The 17,561-nt window shown below is 37.1% G+C and overlaps 3 protein-coding genes across 3 annotated transcripts; 1 reads left to right on the forward strand and 2 right to left on the reverse strand.

The window, feature by feature from the left end:
- Nucleotides 1–1,365: 1,365 nt before the first annotated feature.
- LOC148927042 (putative disease resistance protein At1g58390) lies at nucleotides 1,366–7,071 on the reverse strand. Its single transcript, XM_089069860.1, has 4 exons — nucleotides 6,020–7,071; nucleotides 3,402–5,249; nucleotides 2,190–3,231; nucleotides 1,366–1,658 (listed from the first exon to the last, which is right to left on the reverse strand). Exons 1-2 carry the CDS (start codon nucleotides 7,020–7,022, stop codon nucleotides 3,490–3,492), a joined length of 2,763 nt encoding a protein of 920 aa, XP_088925986.1. The 5' UTR covers nucleotides 7,023–7,071; the 3' UTR covers nucleotides 1,366–1,658; nucleotides 2,190–3,231; nucleotides 3,402–3,489.
- A 1,153-nt stretch (nucleotides 7,072–8,224) lies between these two features.
- Nucleotides 8,225–13,971, forward strand: LOC148927043 (SH3/FCH domain protein). The gene is made up of 4 exons (XM_089070271.1): nucleotides 8,225–8,246; nucleotides 11,221–11,298; nucleotides 11,383–11,473; nucleotides 13,932–13,971. Exons 1-4 carry the CDS (start codon nucleotides 8,225–8,227, stop codon nucleotides 13,960–13,962), a joined length of 222 nt encoding a protein of 73 aa, XP_088926397.1. The 3' UTR covers nucleotides 13,963–13,971.
- A 194-nt stretch (nucleotides 13,972–14,165) lies between these two features.
- On the reverse strand, nucleotides 14,166–15,787 carry LOC148927044 (putative disease resistance protein At1g50180). Its single transcript, XM_089056237.1, has 2 exons — nucleotides 14,878–15,787; nucleotides 14,166–14,658 (listed from the first exon to the last, which is right to left on the reverse strand). Exon 1 carries the CDS (start codon nucleotides 15,762–15,764, stop codon nucleotides 15,078–15,080), a length of 687 nt encoding a protein of 228 aa, XP_088912363.1. The 5' UTR covers nucleotides 15,765–15,787; the 3' UTR covers nucleotides 14,166–14,658; nucleotides 14,878–15,077.
- Nucleotides 15,788–17,561: the final 1,774 nt, after the last annotated feature.

The raw sequence follows: 17,561 nt of genomic DNA on the forward strand, positions 1-17,561 counted from the left end.
AAGTCTGGGTGTACCTTTTCGCCACGAGACGAGCCTTCTATCTCTCTATCGTACCATCATGTCTTCTTTTTATTGTGAACACCCATCTGTAGCCAACTGTCTTCACCCCTTCGGGTAACTTGCCTCGTACCCACGTGTTGTTTTTCATCAATGCCTTCATCTCAACAAACATTGCTTCCCTCCTATTCTTATGCTTCATTGCTTCTTCGGCTGACTGTGGGATCTCCTCTTCTTCATACAACGCAACTTCAAAAGCTCAAGCTATTTTTGTCAGGTTTCCTTGAACAAAGTTTGCCACCCCATATCGACTCTTCTTCCCAATCTTCTCTGGAGAGTATCTCTTTGGCGGAATTCCCCTCGTACTCCGAAAAGGAAGTGCATATCTCCCCGTGTCTCCATCTATTGTATTGTCTTCTACAAGAGGTTTTGTTTCAACAGTGTCAGTGGTAACTGGAATTTCAACTGTTCTTGGTTCAGAGATTACCTCAGATATCATTGGAGAAGGATTACAAGGACTTAGGTGAGATGGCTCTTGTGGTGAGACCTGCCCGGCAGAAGTGACAACTGGATCTGTTGGTTCCTCAATCGAGGAGCTTGGAACTGGCATAACCCAACTTAGATAGTCCGTAGAACTACCTAGATCACTCTCCCCCTGACTACTAAGGTGGGTGTGGTAGAAAAATTCTGGTTCCTAAAAAATTACAGTTCATAGTGGTGGTGATTTTTTTGGTGTTGGGATCAAAGCATCTGTACCCTTTTTGGTTTACCCCATACCCCACAAAAACACATTTCGTTGCACACGGTGAGAGTTTTGTTCTTTCATGTTTAGGTATATTAGTGTAAACAGTACAACCAAAGACTTTCGGAGGAAGGTTAAGGTATTCGGGAATTTTGGCTTGTTTGGATAAAATATCGAGGGGAGTTTTCATGTTTAGGATTTTGGTTGGGAGGCGATTGATGAGAAAGATGGATGTAGCAACAGCTTCGGGCCAAAAATGTTTGGGAACTTTGGATTCAATCATAAGGGCTCGGGTCATTTCTAAAATAACTCTATTCTTTCTTTCAGCTACCCCATTTTGTTCAGGTGTATAGGTACAAGAAGTTTGATGAATCACTGCATTATTTATACAAAACTGGGTTATAGCACTGTTAACGAATTCTCTCCCATTATCGGACCTAAGGGTTTGGATAGTGGTATGAAATTGTGTCTGGATTAGTTTAAAAAAGGATGCAAATCTATCAAAGACTTCCGACTTGTGTTTCAAAAAATAAATCCATGTCATCCTAGTACAATCATCAACAAATATCACAAAATATCGAAAGCCATTTCCACCAATAAAAGGCGCATGACCCCAAACATCAGAGTGTACTAAAGAAAATATAGATTTCATACCGAGTATTTGTGGGTTTAAAAGTCTGTTTGTGGCTATTGGCTAAAACACAAGTCTCACAAGAAAAATCAGAAGAAATAGAAAGGTTCGGATAAAGTAATTTAAAGTAACCAGGAGAGGGGTGTCCTAGTCTTCGGTGCCAGAGCCAAGTTTCCTGTTTCGTGGATCTGTGAGCCAGCATCGCACTTCATGTTGGGCTATCTCATCTACGTAGTAGAGCCCTTGCTTCTAAGTGCCACGCCCAAGAATCCTCCTCGTCTGAATATCCTGCAGAATACAAAGGTCGGGATGCATTAGAAGTGTGCAATTTAACTCCTTCGTCACATGACTTATGGACATCAATCTTTGAGACAGTGTAGGCATATATAGATAGTTCTTAAGCCGGAGTGTAGGTGAAATCTCAATAGTGCCAGACCCCACACAGTAATCAATTCCCCATTTGCAGTTCGAATATAAGATCTAGTAACTTCACTAAAATCAAGAAAATTATTTTTATCCGGAGCCATGGTATCAGTTGCCCCACAGTCAAATATCCAGCCCTTCGAATTTTTATCAGTAACATCATAAACATGAAATGCAGCGGAAAAATTTTGTAGGGGTGCAAATTTATTTTTTGACTCAAAATTGAGGTAATTTTCGGATTTTTGGAGAGATAGGGGTCTTTTTCGAATTTTCGGCAAGTCTGGGGTCAGATATAAGGAGATGGGGTCATTTTTTATATTTCACATACTTCAAGGGGGGGAAAATAAACATCTTTGTAAGTAAAATTAGGGTTTGGATTTAATCCAAACCCTTTACCTCCTTTAGACGCGCCGCCTCTTATCTCCTTCCATTCTGCCAAATTTCCGATGCCCCTCACGTTGCCGCCGGCCGGTGGAAGCTCCTGACGCACCACCGTTCCAACTCTGGTTGATTCCCCATGGTTTCCGGCTTCGATTCGCCCCTTCTCCGTTTACACTGACCGTCATTTTCGCCTGGGCTTGATAAGCTCTCGCCTTCTGCCGTTCTTCCCACCAATCAGGATATCCGACCCGTTTGAAGCAGGTCTCCCAAGTGTGTTTCTGTTTCCCACAATGGGAGCACCACAATTTCGACGAGTCGAGCTTGTTTCCCAGTCGAATGGTGGCCGCGGGGCGCGGTGGTGGTGGGTCGTTCCGATTCAGAGGTTGTTGGGTCTGGGCGGCGAGGCCTTGTCCGATTTCTCCACCAAATGATGAGTCGGCACTGCCGTTGGCTTCGTCGGTGGGTGTGGAGGACGCAGTGGCATGATTCGACGTCGAGCCGCCTCCTTCACCCATCCATACGCTGCCTCCACTAATGGTGTTGGCTCTTCTTTCAGAATTTCCCGTCGGATTGAGTCGTATTCCTGATTTAATCCGGTCAGGAACTTGATGAGCCTTTTGGAGTTTGAGAACGTCCGGAATTGATCGATTCCTTTGTCACAGCAGCTAATTGGTTGTTTCTGACTCCGATCTATATTGATCCATAGTCCATGAATCTTTCTGTAGTATGTTTCCAATCTATATTTCCTTGTTTGATGTTAATTGCTTTTTCTTCCAGGTCGTAGATGAGGTACTTGTCGGCTTTACTCTCGAACGTCACCGCGAGATTGTCCCAGAGCGCCTTTGACGTCTGATGATGGGCAAAGTCTGCAATGATCTCATTGTCGATGTTGTCGACAATCCATGAGAACACCACTAGGTCATTCTCCTCCCATTCGTCATATCCCTTGCTCCCCGGTTCTGGGGGATCGTTTTTGACGTACGAGTAGGTGCCCCTGCCTCTGATCTTCACCTTGATCAATCTTGCCCACAAAGGGTAGTAACAAGAAATCAAAGCTCTGTTGGACCGGAAAGTGATCATCCGATAAAGAAAAGAAATAGCACAAGATCAAGATCATTATGTATTATATATAGCAGTTAGTTATATAGAAAACACAAAAGAGAAACAACTTACTTAGCCAATATATATATTTATATAATTTTTAATGTATGTTCACAAATTTATTACCTCCAAAAACATCAGGCACTTGCTCCTAAACTCTCAGCTTACGGCCAAGAATCTTCTTTACAAATTTATTCTTCTCATAGAACGGACCCTAATATATTGTTTTCTCGACAAATGGCCCATAATCTTCTTCATTTGCTCTCTCTATAAATTCTCTTGGCATACTCGTGATATACATCTGTCGAAGAGAGGAGGAGAATCTAAAACCATCTGGAACCTTCTCCAAATTGCGGCACTCCGTGATGACCAAGGAAGTAAGTTTTGGCAATGCTCCTTTTTCCACTTCCCAATTCCTTAAATCTTGCAACTCGCCTAATTCAAGGAGCTTGAGTTGTGGAAATGAATTTGAACGAAAAGTTATTGTTTCTGCCATCTTGACAATGCCCCGTAATTCTAGCTCTTGTAACATGGGATACTTGCCAAACTCCTCGATGTCTACCTTACCCTTCAAGTTATATAGTCCCAAAGTTACTAAATTTTGACACATCCCTTGTTTGTAGTATGGAAAACCGCCACTCATATTGCACTCAGACATCATCAAAGTAACCAACGATGGAGACATCAACCCCTCATTAAAAACCTTCATATCTTTCTCTGAACTTAGATCACATGACTCAACCCGAAGACAAGTATCACGTATTTGGCTATTTTTGTTGCTCAACACAATTGACATGCTATCCTCATCACAAACTATAACACATAGACTATGTAGACTAATCAATTTGGGGATATCTGCAATGCAAGTTGTCTCACTGTTGATCCATTCTAATGTCTCCATCTCGTGTAGCCCATCTAGTCTTAGTTTCTCCCCTCCAATCAATTTTATGCCACAAATTGGGAGAAACAGATGCTTTAATCTTTTCATTTTACAAATCACATTTGGCAATCTAATACTAATCTGGACTCTCAAATCTAAGGTCTGTAGGTATGGCATGTTGCATATAGACTTTGGTAGCTCTCTCACAACAGAATTCCTCAAACTCAGATATCTTAAATGAATAAGTTTGCCCACCTTGATTGGTAAATTTCCCCCTTCAAACTCACAACCTTCTACCACAAATATCCTCAAGTATTGCGACATCTTAAAGTCAATCGTGCTCTCTTTGAAGTCAATCATACCATAAGACTTTTGGAGAAGTATAAATGATCTAAGACCTTTAACTTCCTCTAACCCACTTATACCTGACACTTTACTCTTAAAGTCACAACTGATGGCTAATCTGCTTTTGTAATTGCCAACTGATGGAGGTATTACTAACCTTGTTTGAGTTGGTGAAAGAATGCCGGTAAGATATTTAGAAGCATCAATGCGCTTAAGAAACTTTTCTTCTTCAGCTTCAGCTTTAGAAGAGCAGAGATCATGCATCAAATCATGAAGCCCACATGTATAGAACTTGTTTAGTGAAGAGTAGGAACTATCTTTATGGAGTTGAACCATACACCTCATAACAAGTTCTGTTAGATATCTTTGGGCCACATCTCTTAGAGTCTCGTTAGGTCCTTTATCTTGGTATGAAATGAAGCCTTCCGCCATCCACAATAGATACAATCTCTCTATATCAATATCGTGATCCTCGGGAAAACATGCTAAATAGAGGAAGCATGGCTTCAAATAATAAGGCAAGGCATCATAGCTTAACTCCAGCACCTGTTTTACTATTTTGTATTCTTCAACACCTTCTCCATGCCTTAAATATATTTCCATGTTCGCATTTACCTTTTTCCATTCTGGTAAATCATATTCTTTTGCACGCAAAATCCCTCCAATAACACAAATTGATAGTGGTAACCCTTCACACTTTGATACAATTTCTCTTCCAACATTTTCTAAAGATTTTAAATCTGTGTCAACTGATCACAATACACAAAAAAATAAAAATAAAATACATAACATTGCCACTTTGGTCTATCAGCCTTAAATATCAACACAAAGACATTCGTATCAATATAAGACTGTTAATAAAGCTATGTCTACAATTTTAATATACAAAATCGAATCGAAAGAGTTATACGTTCTGTATTGGAAACTAATTTTACTATAATGCGACCCGCCAAACATGTTTAGTAATGCTATATTTAGATGACACACTCTAATTATACAATTATAACATCGAAGAGAGAAGAGTTAAACTTCTAACCTGGAGATAAATCCGTTACTTTGTGAAGTAAATAGTGCTCTAGATCACAATACACAAAAAAAATAAAAATAAAATAAGATGCAGATATTCAATTTATTCTTAAAGAACCCAATGAAAGTAAATAGTGCTCTAGATCAATTTCTAGTTGTGGGCAGTCTTACAAGACGGAGTAGTACAATTCATCAAATTAAAATGAATGGAGTGCTCATGATTATTTTTATCTCCCTTCCTAACTTAATGATTCATATCACATAACATTGCCACGTTGGTCTATCAGCCTTAAATATCAACACAAAGACATTCGTATCAATATAAGACAGTTAATAAAGCTATGTCTATATCGAAAGAGTTATGCGTTCTGTATTGGAAACTAATTGTACCATAATGCGACCCGCCAAACATGTTTAGTAATGCTATATTTAGATGACACACTCTAATTATACAATTATAACATCGAAGAGAGAAGAGAGTTAAACTTCTAACCTGGAGATAAATCTGTTACTTTGTGAAGTAAAGCCCATCCTTCATCTTCGGTCAGAAATCTTAGCATGTGAGGTTCGGATTCTAGATTAGCAATATTCTGGGAGCGAGTGGTGAGAATGATATTACAATTCACCGGAAAAGCTTTCTTTATGATCTCCCAATCATCATTTTTCCAAATATCATCAATCACCACCAAACATTTCCTCCCATTGGAAAAACTATGAATTCTTGTCACCAACTCGGCCTCTTGCATGCCATCAATCTGACTCTGTTGGACGCTGCTATCAAGTTGTCTCAAAATCTCGCCAAAAACAGCCTTAGGTTGAAACTGTTGGGTGATGCAAACCCATGCTCGAGCATAACTTTGGAGGTCTTTGTGGTTGTAGACCTTTCTGGCGAGAGTAGTTTTTCCGAGACCACCCATCCCATATATCTTCACTACATGGGGCCGTTTCACATCCTTCACCTTGGAGACCAAAAGCTTGATGTCACTCTCCATGCCCACGAAATGAGGCTCAACCTCATGAGCATACGTCTGCCTCAACATCCGCTGCCGCTCATCATCTCCCTGCCTCGAGAGAGATGAGCTTTCTTGTCCCAACTCCGACTCCAACTTGGTAGTGAGCTCGGCCAGGGCTGATATTATGTGGCGAGCCTCATTGCCAACTTCATGGATACTGCAACACTCACCAATGATGCAAATGTATCTTTGAAATTTTTCCTTGAGGCTCTTCTGCCCCTGCCTTTTGGATTGAACCTCAACGTCATACGTCTCAAGCAGATTCTCAGCTTTTTCCGCCAGATCTTTGAGTTGGGAACTGTAAAGCTTTAGAGTTGGAGAATTGCTTCTCTCTCTGTCAGCTTTCATCAACAAGGCATGGATGCTTCTCAGATCTGCTTTGACTTTCTCAATATCACCGCTCACACTAAGCAGAAACTTAGTTTCTTCAACCAGCAAATCACGAAGGATTTCCAGAGAAGCATTAGCAACAAATTCTGCCATTCTACTTTTTTTTTTTTTTTTTTTTTGCCCTGCTTTTTGATCAGTAAATTAGCAATGCGAAGATCCACACATACTTGAGCATGAACGTAGTGGGACCTCTGGAAGTAGGTGAGCTTATTGAATGTGATATTTTAAATTTGATATCAGTATCCACGTTTTGTGGGACCTCAGGAGTCAGGAGGTAGGAAAGCTTGTGTAAATTATGTACTCCCTCCGTCTAAAGGTATTAGACCAACTTTCTCTTTTGGGATGTCCCAGCATATTAGACTTATTTCCTTTTTTAGCAAAAAGCATTTATCTTATTTTATTCTCCACCTACTTTTTTCTCTCTTCTCTCTCCTACTTTTTCCCTCTCTCATACTTTACTCTCTCCTTTTTAACTATTTAAATACCAATTCCTTAAATCATGTGCCCAAAAGAAGTGAGTCTAATACTCCGGGACGGAGGGAGTAATACTTTGAAATTTGATTTCTGTATCCACGTTGTGGGTCCCATTCTCGAGCATTGGGATGCCGATACGTTGTTGCAAAAAGGTTGAAACCTCAACATCAACATCAACATCAAGGGGCCCCACATCCCGGTCCTATAGTATTGTGACGAGTCTTCAATTAGGATGCGCAGTGGCTTAGGGCCTAACCCACCTCTTGGCTTACACTTGTGCCTGAGAGATGTTGCAACTACAAGGCATAGCAGTAGTGGGAATAGAAGAAAAGCCCTTTGTTCGAATACGTGCTTAGTTTATGTGATTCTTCTCCGCATTGTCATCAGAACAAAGGACTTTTCTTTTCTTCGTGGCTATGTCGTCATCGTCAGATAATGGATTGTCGTATCGATTAATATACCCAACCCCTTGCACATATTTGATCAATTGAAAATTTAGAAATTCAGATAATTGGGAACAGCATTTGAATTTTGAGAAGATAAATTGGTACTACTATTTTGCAAAGAAAATTTGAATTTCACCCATAGAGATTCTGCCATTCTACTTTTTTCTGTTTCTTCTTTTTTTTTTCTCTCCTTTTGACAGATGACAAATTGTGTTATCTAGGCAAGTGCTTCTCGTCAATAGAATAGCTGTAACAACTCTCGGGAAGTGGCCAAGTGGGCAAGCTTATTCATCTATATTGAGAGATTAGTAATGTATTCAAATGCGATACCTGCACCTATGATTATTTTTATACACCGATCACGTCTTGATAGACATGGTTTCAATTATTTTACAAGGTTAGGTATTCATATTGTTGACTTCATAGACAGAGACAATTATTTAAACATAAACACAGTCATGTTTTTAGTATTATCTTCTCAAACCATGGTTGTTGATATTTTGACCAATCATAAATAGAGTACACTATATTAAACTTTGAAATTATATTAAATGTGATACTTACCTTTAAAAATATCTACGCATGTCCCAAGACTTTGATGTAATATTACTAAAGAGACTTTGATGTAATATTTTAGTCTAAAATACTACTCTTTCCTTCTGTCCACCATTTAAAGAGTCCTTTTGATTCGGACGGTTTTAAGAAAAGAGAAAAGAGAAAGTGAGTGGAATGTGATACTCATTTAAAGTATTAATTTTATATTGAATTGTGAATGTAAAAAGTTGGTAATGTAGGATTTGCATACTAAAAATTGAATAAAATAAATAGTTTTATAAATTATGGACAAAGCGAAATATCAAATGGGCTCTTTAAATGGTGGACGGAGGGAGTATCCTCCAACTCTTAAAAGGGTATCTTAGTTATTTGTATTGATAGACGGCCATCATTTCCTTTTCTGAATTTGTAGGGACGTCACACTATCCACTACTATATAAATCTATAAAAAATAGAATATGAAACCTGTATAAAACGGGTGGAGTATGTTAGAAAGTTATCATTTCTCTTTCATAACAATTTGACTAAAATGTCTTTTAATGACTAGAGGGTATTTTAGACCAAAAAAGTCCAATGCAAAAGTCCCCCACCAATATTACATCAAAGTCTAAAGGCGTGTGAGTATATTTTTAAAATTTGAGTACTGCATTTCATAAAATTTAAAAACTTTAGGTACTAAAGTATAATTCTTTCAAAGTTTAGGTACTAAAGTATAATTCACTCTATTTTAATTAGTGTTCTCAAATTGTTGATCATATTAAAATATATATTTAGGCACATCAATAATACTTGAGAAATAGGATTGGCTCAATCCGCAGAATAAGGCATGATGCTTCTCATTTGACCAGCAAATCACGAAGGGTTTCCAGAAACACATTTGCAAGATATTATGCCATTCTTTTTTTTTTTTTTTTTTTTTTCATCCTCTTCTATCGTGTTATCTAAGCAAGTGCTTCTCGTCAATATAGAAATCCATGCACATTGATTTAAAATGGGAGAATAGCTGTAACCACTTTGTAGATCCATTATTTTTGGTATTTAAATAGTTGACACCGGATGTACATGTTTATAAATATAAGAGTAGTTATTTTTATATATACGGAGTGGTTTACAAAAATGACGTTTAATTTTTATTAAATAATTTAGAACGTATTTTAAAATGAAAGGATAGAGATCTCGCCATGTGGGCGAACCTTATGATTTAAAATGAGAGGATTAGCTGTGTCCATGATTATTTTTATAGCAACCACGATTTCAAAGAAATGGTCATGATTATTCCATTTCAAAAAATTATTAAAAATTTGAAAAGGCTATTTTTCTCTTTTGATATATGGTAGTTATTCAATCCCTTATATTTCTCATTCCTTCCGTATTAGTATTATACTACTACTATAACTTATAAATGGCTCATTCTTTCCTTATTATTATACTATTAACTAATAATTAAGGAAAATCACGATAAGTTTGAACTATTAGCAAACAAATCTTTTATTTTCATTTAATATATTTATTATTTTGTTAGTTTGATTGATAATTGTTATATTGGTTGTTTCTTTGTACTCCATATAATATTCATTATTTTAATTAATTTCATATATTGTTTCATATGTGATAATCTATTAATTAATAGTATTAATGAATAGTTATATTGATTATTAAAACTTTTTAATTTGAATAGGTATCCATACATATAATACGAAAGACAATACAGATTTTCATATTCTTTATACTGATTGTTTAAAATGTTTCATATTGATTATTTAAACTGTTCACGTTGCCATTGGTATTTAAAAATAAATGTATTGATAGGTAGGACGTATTCATATCCAAACGCTAAATACAACTAAAATTCAAAACATTTGCCATTCATTGAATCTTATGATCTAACGGTTAGATTAACGTCACGTGTCATTTAATAATATAGATTTGTAGCCTTGGATAATAATGTAACATTTTAGTAGATTAGTGTAGATTGTCAGTCTAATTATGTAGCTCGACTAATAATGTAAACTTTTAATACAATAATGTAGTTTATCACAATCATCCAATCCAAGTATTCAAAGACTGTGATTTGTATTGTGTTTAAGGACCCTAATATGCCCCTGCGTGTATATAAACAGAATAATACTCCCTCGTCCCACTTTAGGAGTCTCTGTTGAGTTCAGCACAGGTTTTAAGAAATACAAGGGAAAGTTGGTGAAAAAAGATAGTGGAATGTGGGTCCTACTTTTATATATTAGTTTTATAATAAAATGTGAGTGTAAAAGGTGAGTGGAATGTGAGGCCTATTACCAATTATGGAATATTCCAACCGGGACTCCTAAAATGGGATACCTAAGAGTAGTAAATCGGGACTTCTAAAGTGGGACGGAGGGATTACTTACTAAATAGGGATGAGTTGATCATAACTGTTTTTTACAGAGTAATAATAATTATTATTATTTGATACTAGTCTTTATGTTGTTATGAATTTCCCAAAATCATACTCCCCCTCTGTTTGCTAATAAGAGTCTCATTTTTCTATTTTAATTCGTACGCGAATTAGAGTCCCGATTCACTCTTACTATAAATAGTAACATGGTCTCACTATAAATAGTAATAGGGTCTCACTTTCCACTAACTCATTCCACTCCCATTTTATTCACAAACTAATATATACAAATAAAACCTTTATTCCATTAACATTTTTCTATGCAATTTTTTAATATTTCTTAAAACTGGCTCATTAATTAAACTCTTACGGACGGAGGGCGTACCACCCAACTTTTCGCGCAATGACATAAATAGACAAAGGCCACGTACATAAAAAAATCCAGAAAAGGGAAAAAAGTTACAGAATGAGGTTAGACAAAAGGATGAATTCTATCTGATCTACGCCCCTGTTCTTCCTCTCAGTAAGTCAATTTCGTTGTGTGTATTTTGGCGCCGTACAAATCAATCGACGTAATTTCCCCTAATTCTCGGTTGATTGGCTGCAGTTCGGATTTCACTCCGGCACAAACCGGTTTTGAGGGATCGATTGTTCACCGTAGCCTTGGCAGGAGCTTTCGCGCATGGATTGTACTTGGTGTATCCTTAATTATGCCTCTCTGTGTGTGTAAAATGTGAATGATTTGGGGGTGAATTTGAGTTTTATCAATTGAGCATTGCTGCTGATCTTAGCTGAGCAAGATGGGCAAATACCTAGGAACATATTTGGCTTTGTTAGTGCTTGTAGCTTTGAGAAGAGATAATCTTGCAATTTTACGAAAACCTTGGATTCTGAAACCTGTTAGGATGCTAATGTAGTTTAACCTCTGAATCTGATTGTGTTTTTTTATAGTAACCTTGGCACAAAGAAGAGGAGTTGGACACCCTCCAAACTCTGCTGATGCATCATTACACACTGGATAACTTTCGGTTGATAATGATGTTGTGGTGAATTTGAGTTTTATCTATGTGAGAATCATTGCCACTGCTGATCTTAGCTGAGTAAGATGGGCAAATACCTAGGAATATATTTTGCTTTGTTAGTGTTTGTAACTTCAAATTGTAAGCCACGAGAAGAGAGAATCTATCTTGCAATTTTTCGGAAACCTTGGATTCTTGAACCTGTTACGATGCTAATGTAGTTAAACCTCAGGCTGTGTTTATTATAGTAACCCTTGCATAAAGAAGAGGAGTTGGATATGCTCCAATCTTTGCCGATGCATGATTACAGATTAGATAATTATTTTAGGAACCACTGGTTTAGCTGAGCTCGAGCCTTGTGTTTTCTTCTAACTATTCTGGTTCCTTAGTCAAAAAAATGAAGGTGAGTTTCATGTTCGTTAAGAAGAAGCTTATGTAACAATTATCCTTATTTGTATGACCGTTTTCACTTATATGATGTTTCATATTCAGGAAAATGGTAATTGTTTAGTATTTTTCTGACGGATACAACAATGTTTCCTTAGATGCATATTTATCAATTTGGCTAGTTGCAACTCTAGTCCTCTGAAAATCTTGATTGTATAATACTAGGAAAGTGTGTTTAAAATTCACTTAGAAGTCCAAGTCTTATAGGGTTGAGTCCTTTCTAATAGAAGTATATTGCAGGAGTGATATGTTCTCTACATTTAAATTTTAAACATAGTTTTATATTTTCATTTTTCACGAAACTTTTCAGCCTATGTATCTTGTGTTTAGTTGTTGCTTCTTGTTTTTCCTTATATGCTTGTTCAGAACTGATATGAGCAAGTGACTTGGTGGAACAAGGATGGAACTGTTTGGATGAAGGATTGCCTAGATGCCTGTATTTCACTTCATTTCTTGGGAATTCTTCATGACATTTTTGCCAAATCGGAACTTCAAGTGTGTCTGGACATCTATCCATATTTTCCTTATTTTCTAATTTGTGTAATCCAAGGAAGATAAATAATAGGCACAACTAATATACCGACATTTGTGAGAGATTTAGAAATTCACAGTAATAATAGGCTGGCCGTTAATGGCACATCGATAATTGGAGCTGCCTTTCTGAGCAGTATGGTGGAATGATAACTTAGTTTCAGCATTTTATGTGATTGAAAATGCATTTTTGAGCTGATTCTGTTTTTTTTTTTTTTTTTTTTTTTTTTCATTCTATAATCTGTGAGAATGGGCTGATTTGTGTGGTGTCTATAAGCAATTGTTTATCTTGAGGAATGAGGATTCTAAATAGGCTTATGATTTTCGAAAATTGTAAGCTTTGGTTTCTTCATTTTATCCAATTATTCTGTGTCTGCTCTTGGTTTTACCTTTACTACATTTCTCGCAGTATAGTGTTTGATTCTAAATACTCTACTACTAACTTAAGAAACAAATTTCCAACTTTGTTTGTAGCATCATTTAGTCCAAGTGCTATGAGTGAGGGTTTGTTGTTAATGAATCGTCCAAGCCGTTATTGGACTCCGTATTCTGTACCATTCTGTTCTTCATGCCGTACTCTGGGTTTGATAATACAAGAAAGGATATGTAATACAGGTCATGACATTGAGGAAGAAGTCAGTTCTGGGTTTGAAAAAGATGAGGTCTTATTACTCAATTGAAAGAATAGAAATAACAAGACTCAGATAGGAAAAACAAACCTAATCCTCCGTGGTTCGACGCTCATAATTTGATCCGGGAAAGAACCACAAAGAAAACCCAAATGGAAATAAATAACTGACTCGATAACGATACTAAAATAGACTTGACTCTATATAAGGAAATAACTGAACATAATCATGGAACTTTGGATGTGGATGTCGGTTGTGGTGCGGGCGTGTTGCAGCCGATGTAGGTGTCTTGGGTGTTGGTCGTGGAGAGTCAGGAGGTGCACTGGATTGTGATAAAAATGTGGTTTGGAGTGTGATCCGTATGAATATGAGAGTACATAAACAAATTTTGATTATATAATACTTGGAGAGTGTGTTCAAATTTCAGTTAGGAGTCCAAGTCTTATAGGGTTGAGTTAATTCCTAATAAAAGCCTATGTATCTAGTGTTTAGTTTTTGCATTCGTTTGTTTTTCCTTATATGCTGTTCAGAACTGATATATATGACGCAGAAAGCAAGTGACTTGATGGATTGCCTAGATGCCTGCATTTCACCTTATTTTTTGGAATTCTTCATGATATTTTTGTCAAATTTGGAGCTTCAATAAACATCCAATTATACGTTCCTGGTTATTTCAGATCCCAATTTAACATTTATCTTGAAAGATTACTTCATATGTCCACAAAAACTATAGTGTGTAACAATAATAGCATTTGCTGGACACAGAAAACAAATCCACCAACATTCAATTGTGGGCATTTGAAAAGAGAGAATTATAAGTTGTACTACAAGAAAACAAATTGATAAAATATCACAAAGATATATGATACAGGCCAGAAAAGATAAGTTCGTATTGCTCAACTTATATAATGGAAAAACATACCTAAATCTATGTGGTTCGACTCTCATAATCTGATCCGAGCCAGAAAAACATACAGGCCAGAAAAGATAAGTTCGTATTGCTCAACTTATATAATGGAAAAACATACCTAAATCTATGTGGTTCGACTCTCATAATCTGATCCGGGAAAGAACACAAAGAGAACCTGGATGAAAATAATAACGGACTCGATAACAAGACTTAAAATAGACTCAACGCTATAAAGAAATAACTAAACATAATCTTGGAGCATATGGTGTGGATGTCGGTTGCGGAGCGGATGTGTTGGAGCCGATGTAGGTGGCTCAGGTGTTGGTCGTGGAGGTGCGCTGGAGAGCCTAATTATTAATATGAGAGTTATAATTAATAATTAGAAATCAAAGCTCTGTTGGACCGGAAAGTTATCATCAAATAAAAGAAATTAGAAATAGCACAAGATCAAGATCATTATGTATTATATATAGCAGTTAGTTATATAGAAAACACAAAAGAGAAACAACTTTCCTAGCAATATATATATTTATATAATTAATAATGTATGGTCACAAATTTATTACCTCCAAAAACATCAGGCACTTGCTCCTAAATTCTCAGCTTACGGCCAAGATTCTTCTTCTTCACAAAATATTCTTCTCATAGAACCGACCCTTATATATTCTTTTCTCCACAAATGGCCCATAATCTTCTTCCTTTACTCTCTCTATAAATTCTCTTGGCATATTCATAATTTCCATCAGTCGAAGAGAGGAGGAGAATCTCAGACCATCTGGAACCTTCTCCAAATTGCGGCACTCATAGATGAACAAGGAAGTAAGTTTTGGCATTGCTCCTTTCTCGCAAGTGTAGTTTTTCCGAGACCACCCATCCCATATATCTTCACTACTCGGGGCCGTTTCACATCCTTCACCTTGGAGACCAAAACCTTGATGTCACTCTCCATGCCCACGAAATGAGGCTCAACCTCATGAGCATACGTCTGCCTCAACATCCGCTGCCGCTCATCATCTCCCTGCCTCGAGAGAGATGAGCTTTCTTGTCCCAACTCCGACTCCAACTTGGTAGTGAGCTCGGCCAGGGCTGATATTATGTGGCGAGCCTCATTGCCAACTTCATGGATACTGCAACACTCACCAATGATGCAAATGTATCTTTGAAATTTTTCCTTGAGGCTCTTCTGCCCCTGCCTTTTGGATTGAACCTCAACGTCATACGTCTCAAGCAGATTCTCAGCTTTTTCCGCCAGATCTTTGAGTTGGGAACTGTAAAGCTTTAGAGTTGGAGAATTGCTTCTCTCTCTGTCAGCTTTCATCAACAAGGCATGGATGCTTCTCAGATCTGCTTTGACTTTCTCAACATCACCGCTCACACTAAGCAGAAACTTAGTTTCTTCAACCAGCAAATCACGAAGGATTTCCAGAGAAGCATTAGCAACAAATTCTGCCATTCTACTTTTTTTTTTTTTTTTTTTCCCTGCTTTTTGATCAGTAAATTAGCAATGCGAAGATCCACACATACTTGAGCATGAACGTAGTGGGACCTCTGGAAGTAGGTGAGCTTATTGAATGTGATATTTTAAATTTGATATCAGTATCCACGTTTTGTGGGACCTCAGGAGTCAGGAGGTAGGAAAGCTTTTATGTACTTTGTGTACTATGAAATTTGATTTCTGTATCCACGTTGTGGGTCCCATTCTCGAGCATTGGGGGGCCTATACGTTGTTGCAAAAAGGCTGAAACCTCAACATCAACGTCAACATCAAGGGGCCCCACATCCCGATAGTATTATGACTTCTAAAAGCAACTCTAATGCCGGCTAGTCGATCTACGTCGCTAGCCGGTCGGCTAAACGAACCATTGCAATCGGCCAGTTCGAAATCGGTGTGGACTAGCCGATCGCCTGGCGCTGGCCGATGCGCTGGCCGCCATTATGGCGTGCCGATCGGCCAGCGCTATTTTTTTAATTTTTTTTAATTTTTGAAAAACTATATAAACGCGATTTTCTCTTTCTCTAAATTTCTGTACAAGAGCAACATCTAACGATGGACAAAAACAACTAGGCTCAATACAAAATTAAGATCTAAAACAGACACATGTCATACCGGCAAACTATAACGGATTCAAGGCATACTAACATTTTTTAATGTATTTTTTTAATAAATTAATGAGGAGTAGAGTGGGGCAGTGGCTCGTGTGTGTAAGCCCGGATTTTTTTTTATTATATAATTTTTATAATTTTTAGTTAATGTACTTTTTTTTTATTTAAATAAAATTAACGAACTTTTTCTGTATATGTGTCGTAAATTTAATTCCATATTTTGTGTTTAATTCCGTAAATGTAGTTGTTTTTTAATTATTTTTATTGCGGCTGGCCTAAATTTGATGTGGCAGGTGGATTTTTAGTGCTGCTGACGTGGCAGGGAGAGAGAGTGGCAAGACTTAATACGTGCATTATGACCAGCCCAAGCAAGACTTACTATATCCATGTGCATTATGCCCCCTAATTTCTATAAATACGAAGGAGTTGTTCCTCCGTAATAATAGTGGAATTAATGTCGCATGAGTCTTCAATTAGGATATGCGGTGGCTTAGGGCCTATCCACCTTTTGGCCTTAAACTTGTGCCTGAGAGATGCTATGCCGTAGTGGGAATAGAAGAAAAGCCCTCTATTCCAATACGTGCTTAGTTTCTGTGATTCTTCTCCGCATTGTCATCAGGACAAAGGACTTTTCTTTTCTTTGTGGCTATGTCATCATCGTCAGATAATGGATTGTCGTATCGATTAATATCCCCCATACCCTTGCCCATATTTGATCAATTGAAAATTTAGAAATTCAGATAATTGGGAATAATTGGGAACAGCATTTGAATTTTGAGAAGATAAATTGGTACTGCTATTTTGCAAAGAAAATTTGAATATCACCCATAGAGATAATGAATTGAAATAAATATGACCGCACTCATGAGACATAAAAATGATGAAAGAGCCTTTTAATGCAAAGTGAGAAAAAACATCTACTTATATGATTCTAGAACGCATACTCCATGTCTTGTTCTCGTTTATTAAAGTGAAAACTTGGAATTGTATTTTTTTTCTATTCTTTTCTCGGTAGATTAGTTGTATTTCCTCCGTCTCAGAAGAATATGCACTATTTTTTTAAGTCTGTTCAATAAAAATATGCATTTTCTCATTTTGAAAACTCTCTTCTCTCTATTGAGGTGGACCCATTCGCATTAATAATACT

The sequence above is a fragment of the Salvia hispanica genome, chromosome 4 (genome assembly GCF_029641045.1).
Source record: "Salvia hispanica isolate PSC_SH4W2 chromosome 4, Shi_PSC_v1, whole genome shotgun sequence".
Taxonomy (NCBI): domain Eukaryota; kingdom Viridiplantae; phylum Streptophyta; class Magnoliopsida; order Lamiales; family Lamiaceae; genus Salvia; species Salvia hispanica.

What these genes read in the sequence shown, in the direction of transcription:
- LOC148927044 (XM_089056237.1), bottom strand. Translation starts at nt 15,764, where the DNA reads ATGGCAGAATTTGTTGCTAATGCTTCTCTGGAAATCCTTCGTGATTTG.
- LOC148927042 (XM_089069860.1), bottom strand. Translation starts at nt 7,022, where the DNA reads ATGGCAGAATTTGTTGCTAATGCTTCTCTGGAAATCCTTCGTGATTTG. An exon ending in AGTAACAGATTTATCTCCAG is followed by an intron (nt 5,250 to 6,019) that starts GTTAGAAGTTTA and finishes TATTGTGATCAG; the next exon opens with TTGACACAGATTTAAAATCT.
- LOC148927043 (XM_089070271.1), top strand. Translation starts at nt 8,225, where the DNA reads ATGGTTTCAATTATTTTACAAG. An exon ending in GGTTTCAATTATTTTACAAG is followed by an intron (nt 8,247 to 11,220) that starts GTTAGGTATTCA and finishes AAAAAAATCCAG; the next exon opens with AAAAGGGAAAAAAGTTACAG. An exon ending in GCGCATGGATTGTACTTGGT is followed by an intron (nt 11,474 to 13,931) that starts GTATCCTTAATT and finishes TATGCTGTTCAG; the next exon opens with AACTGATATATATGACGCAG.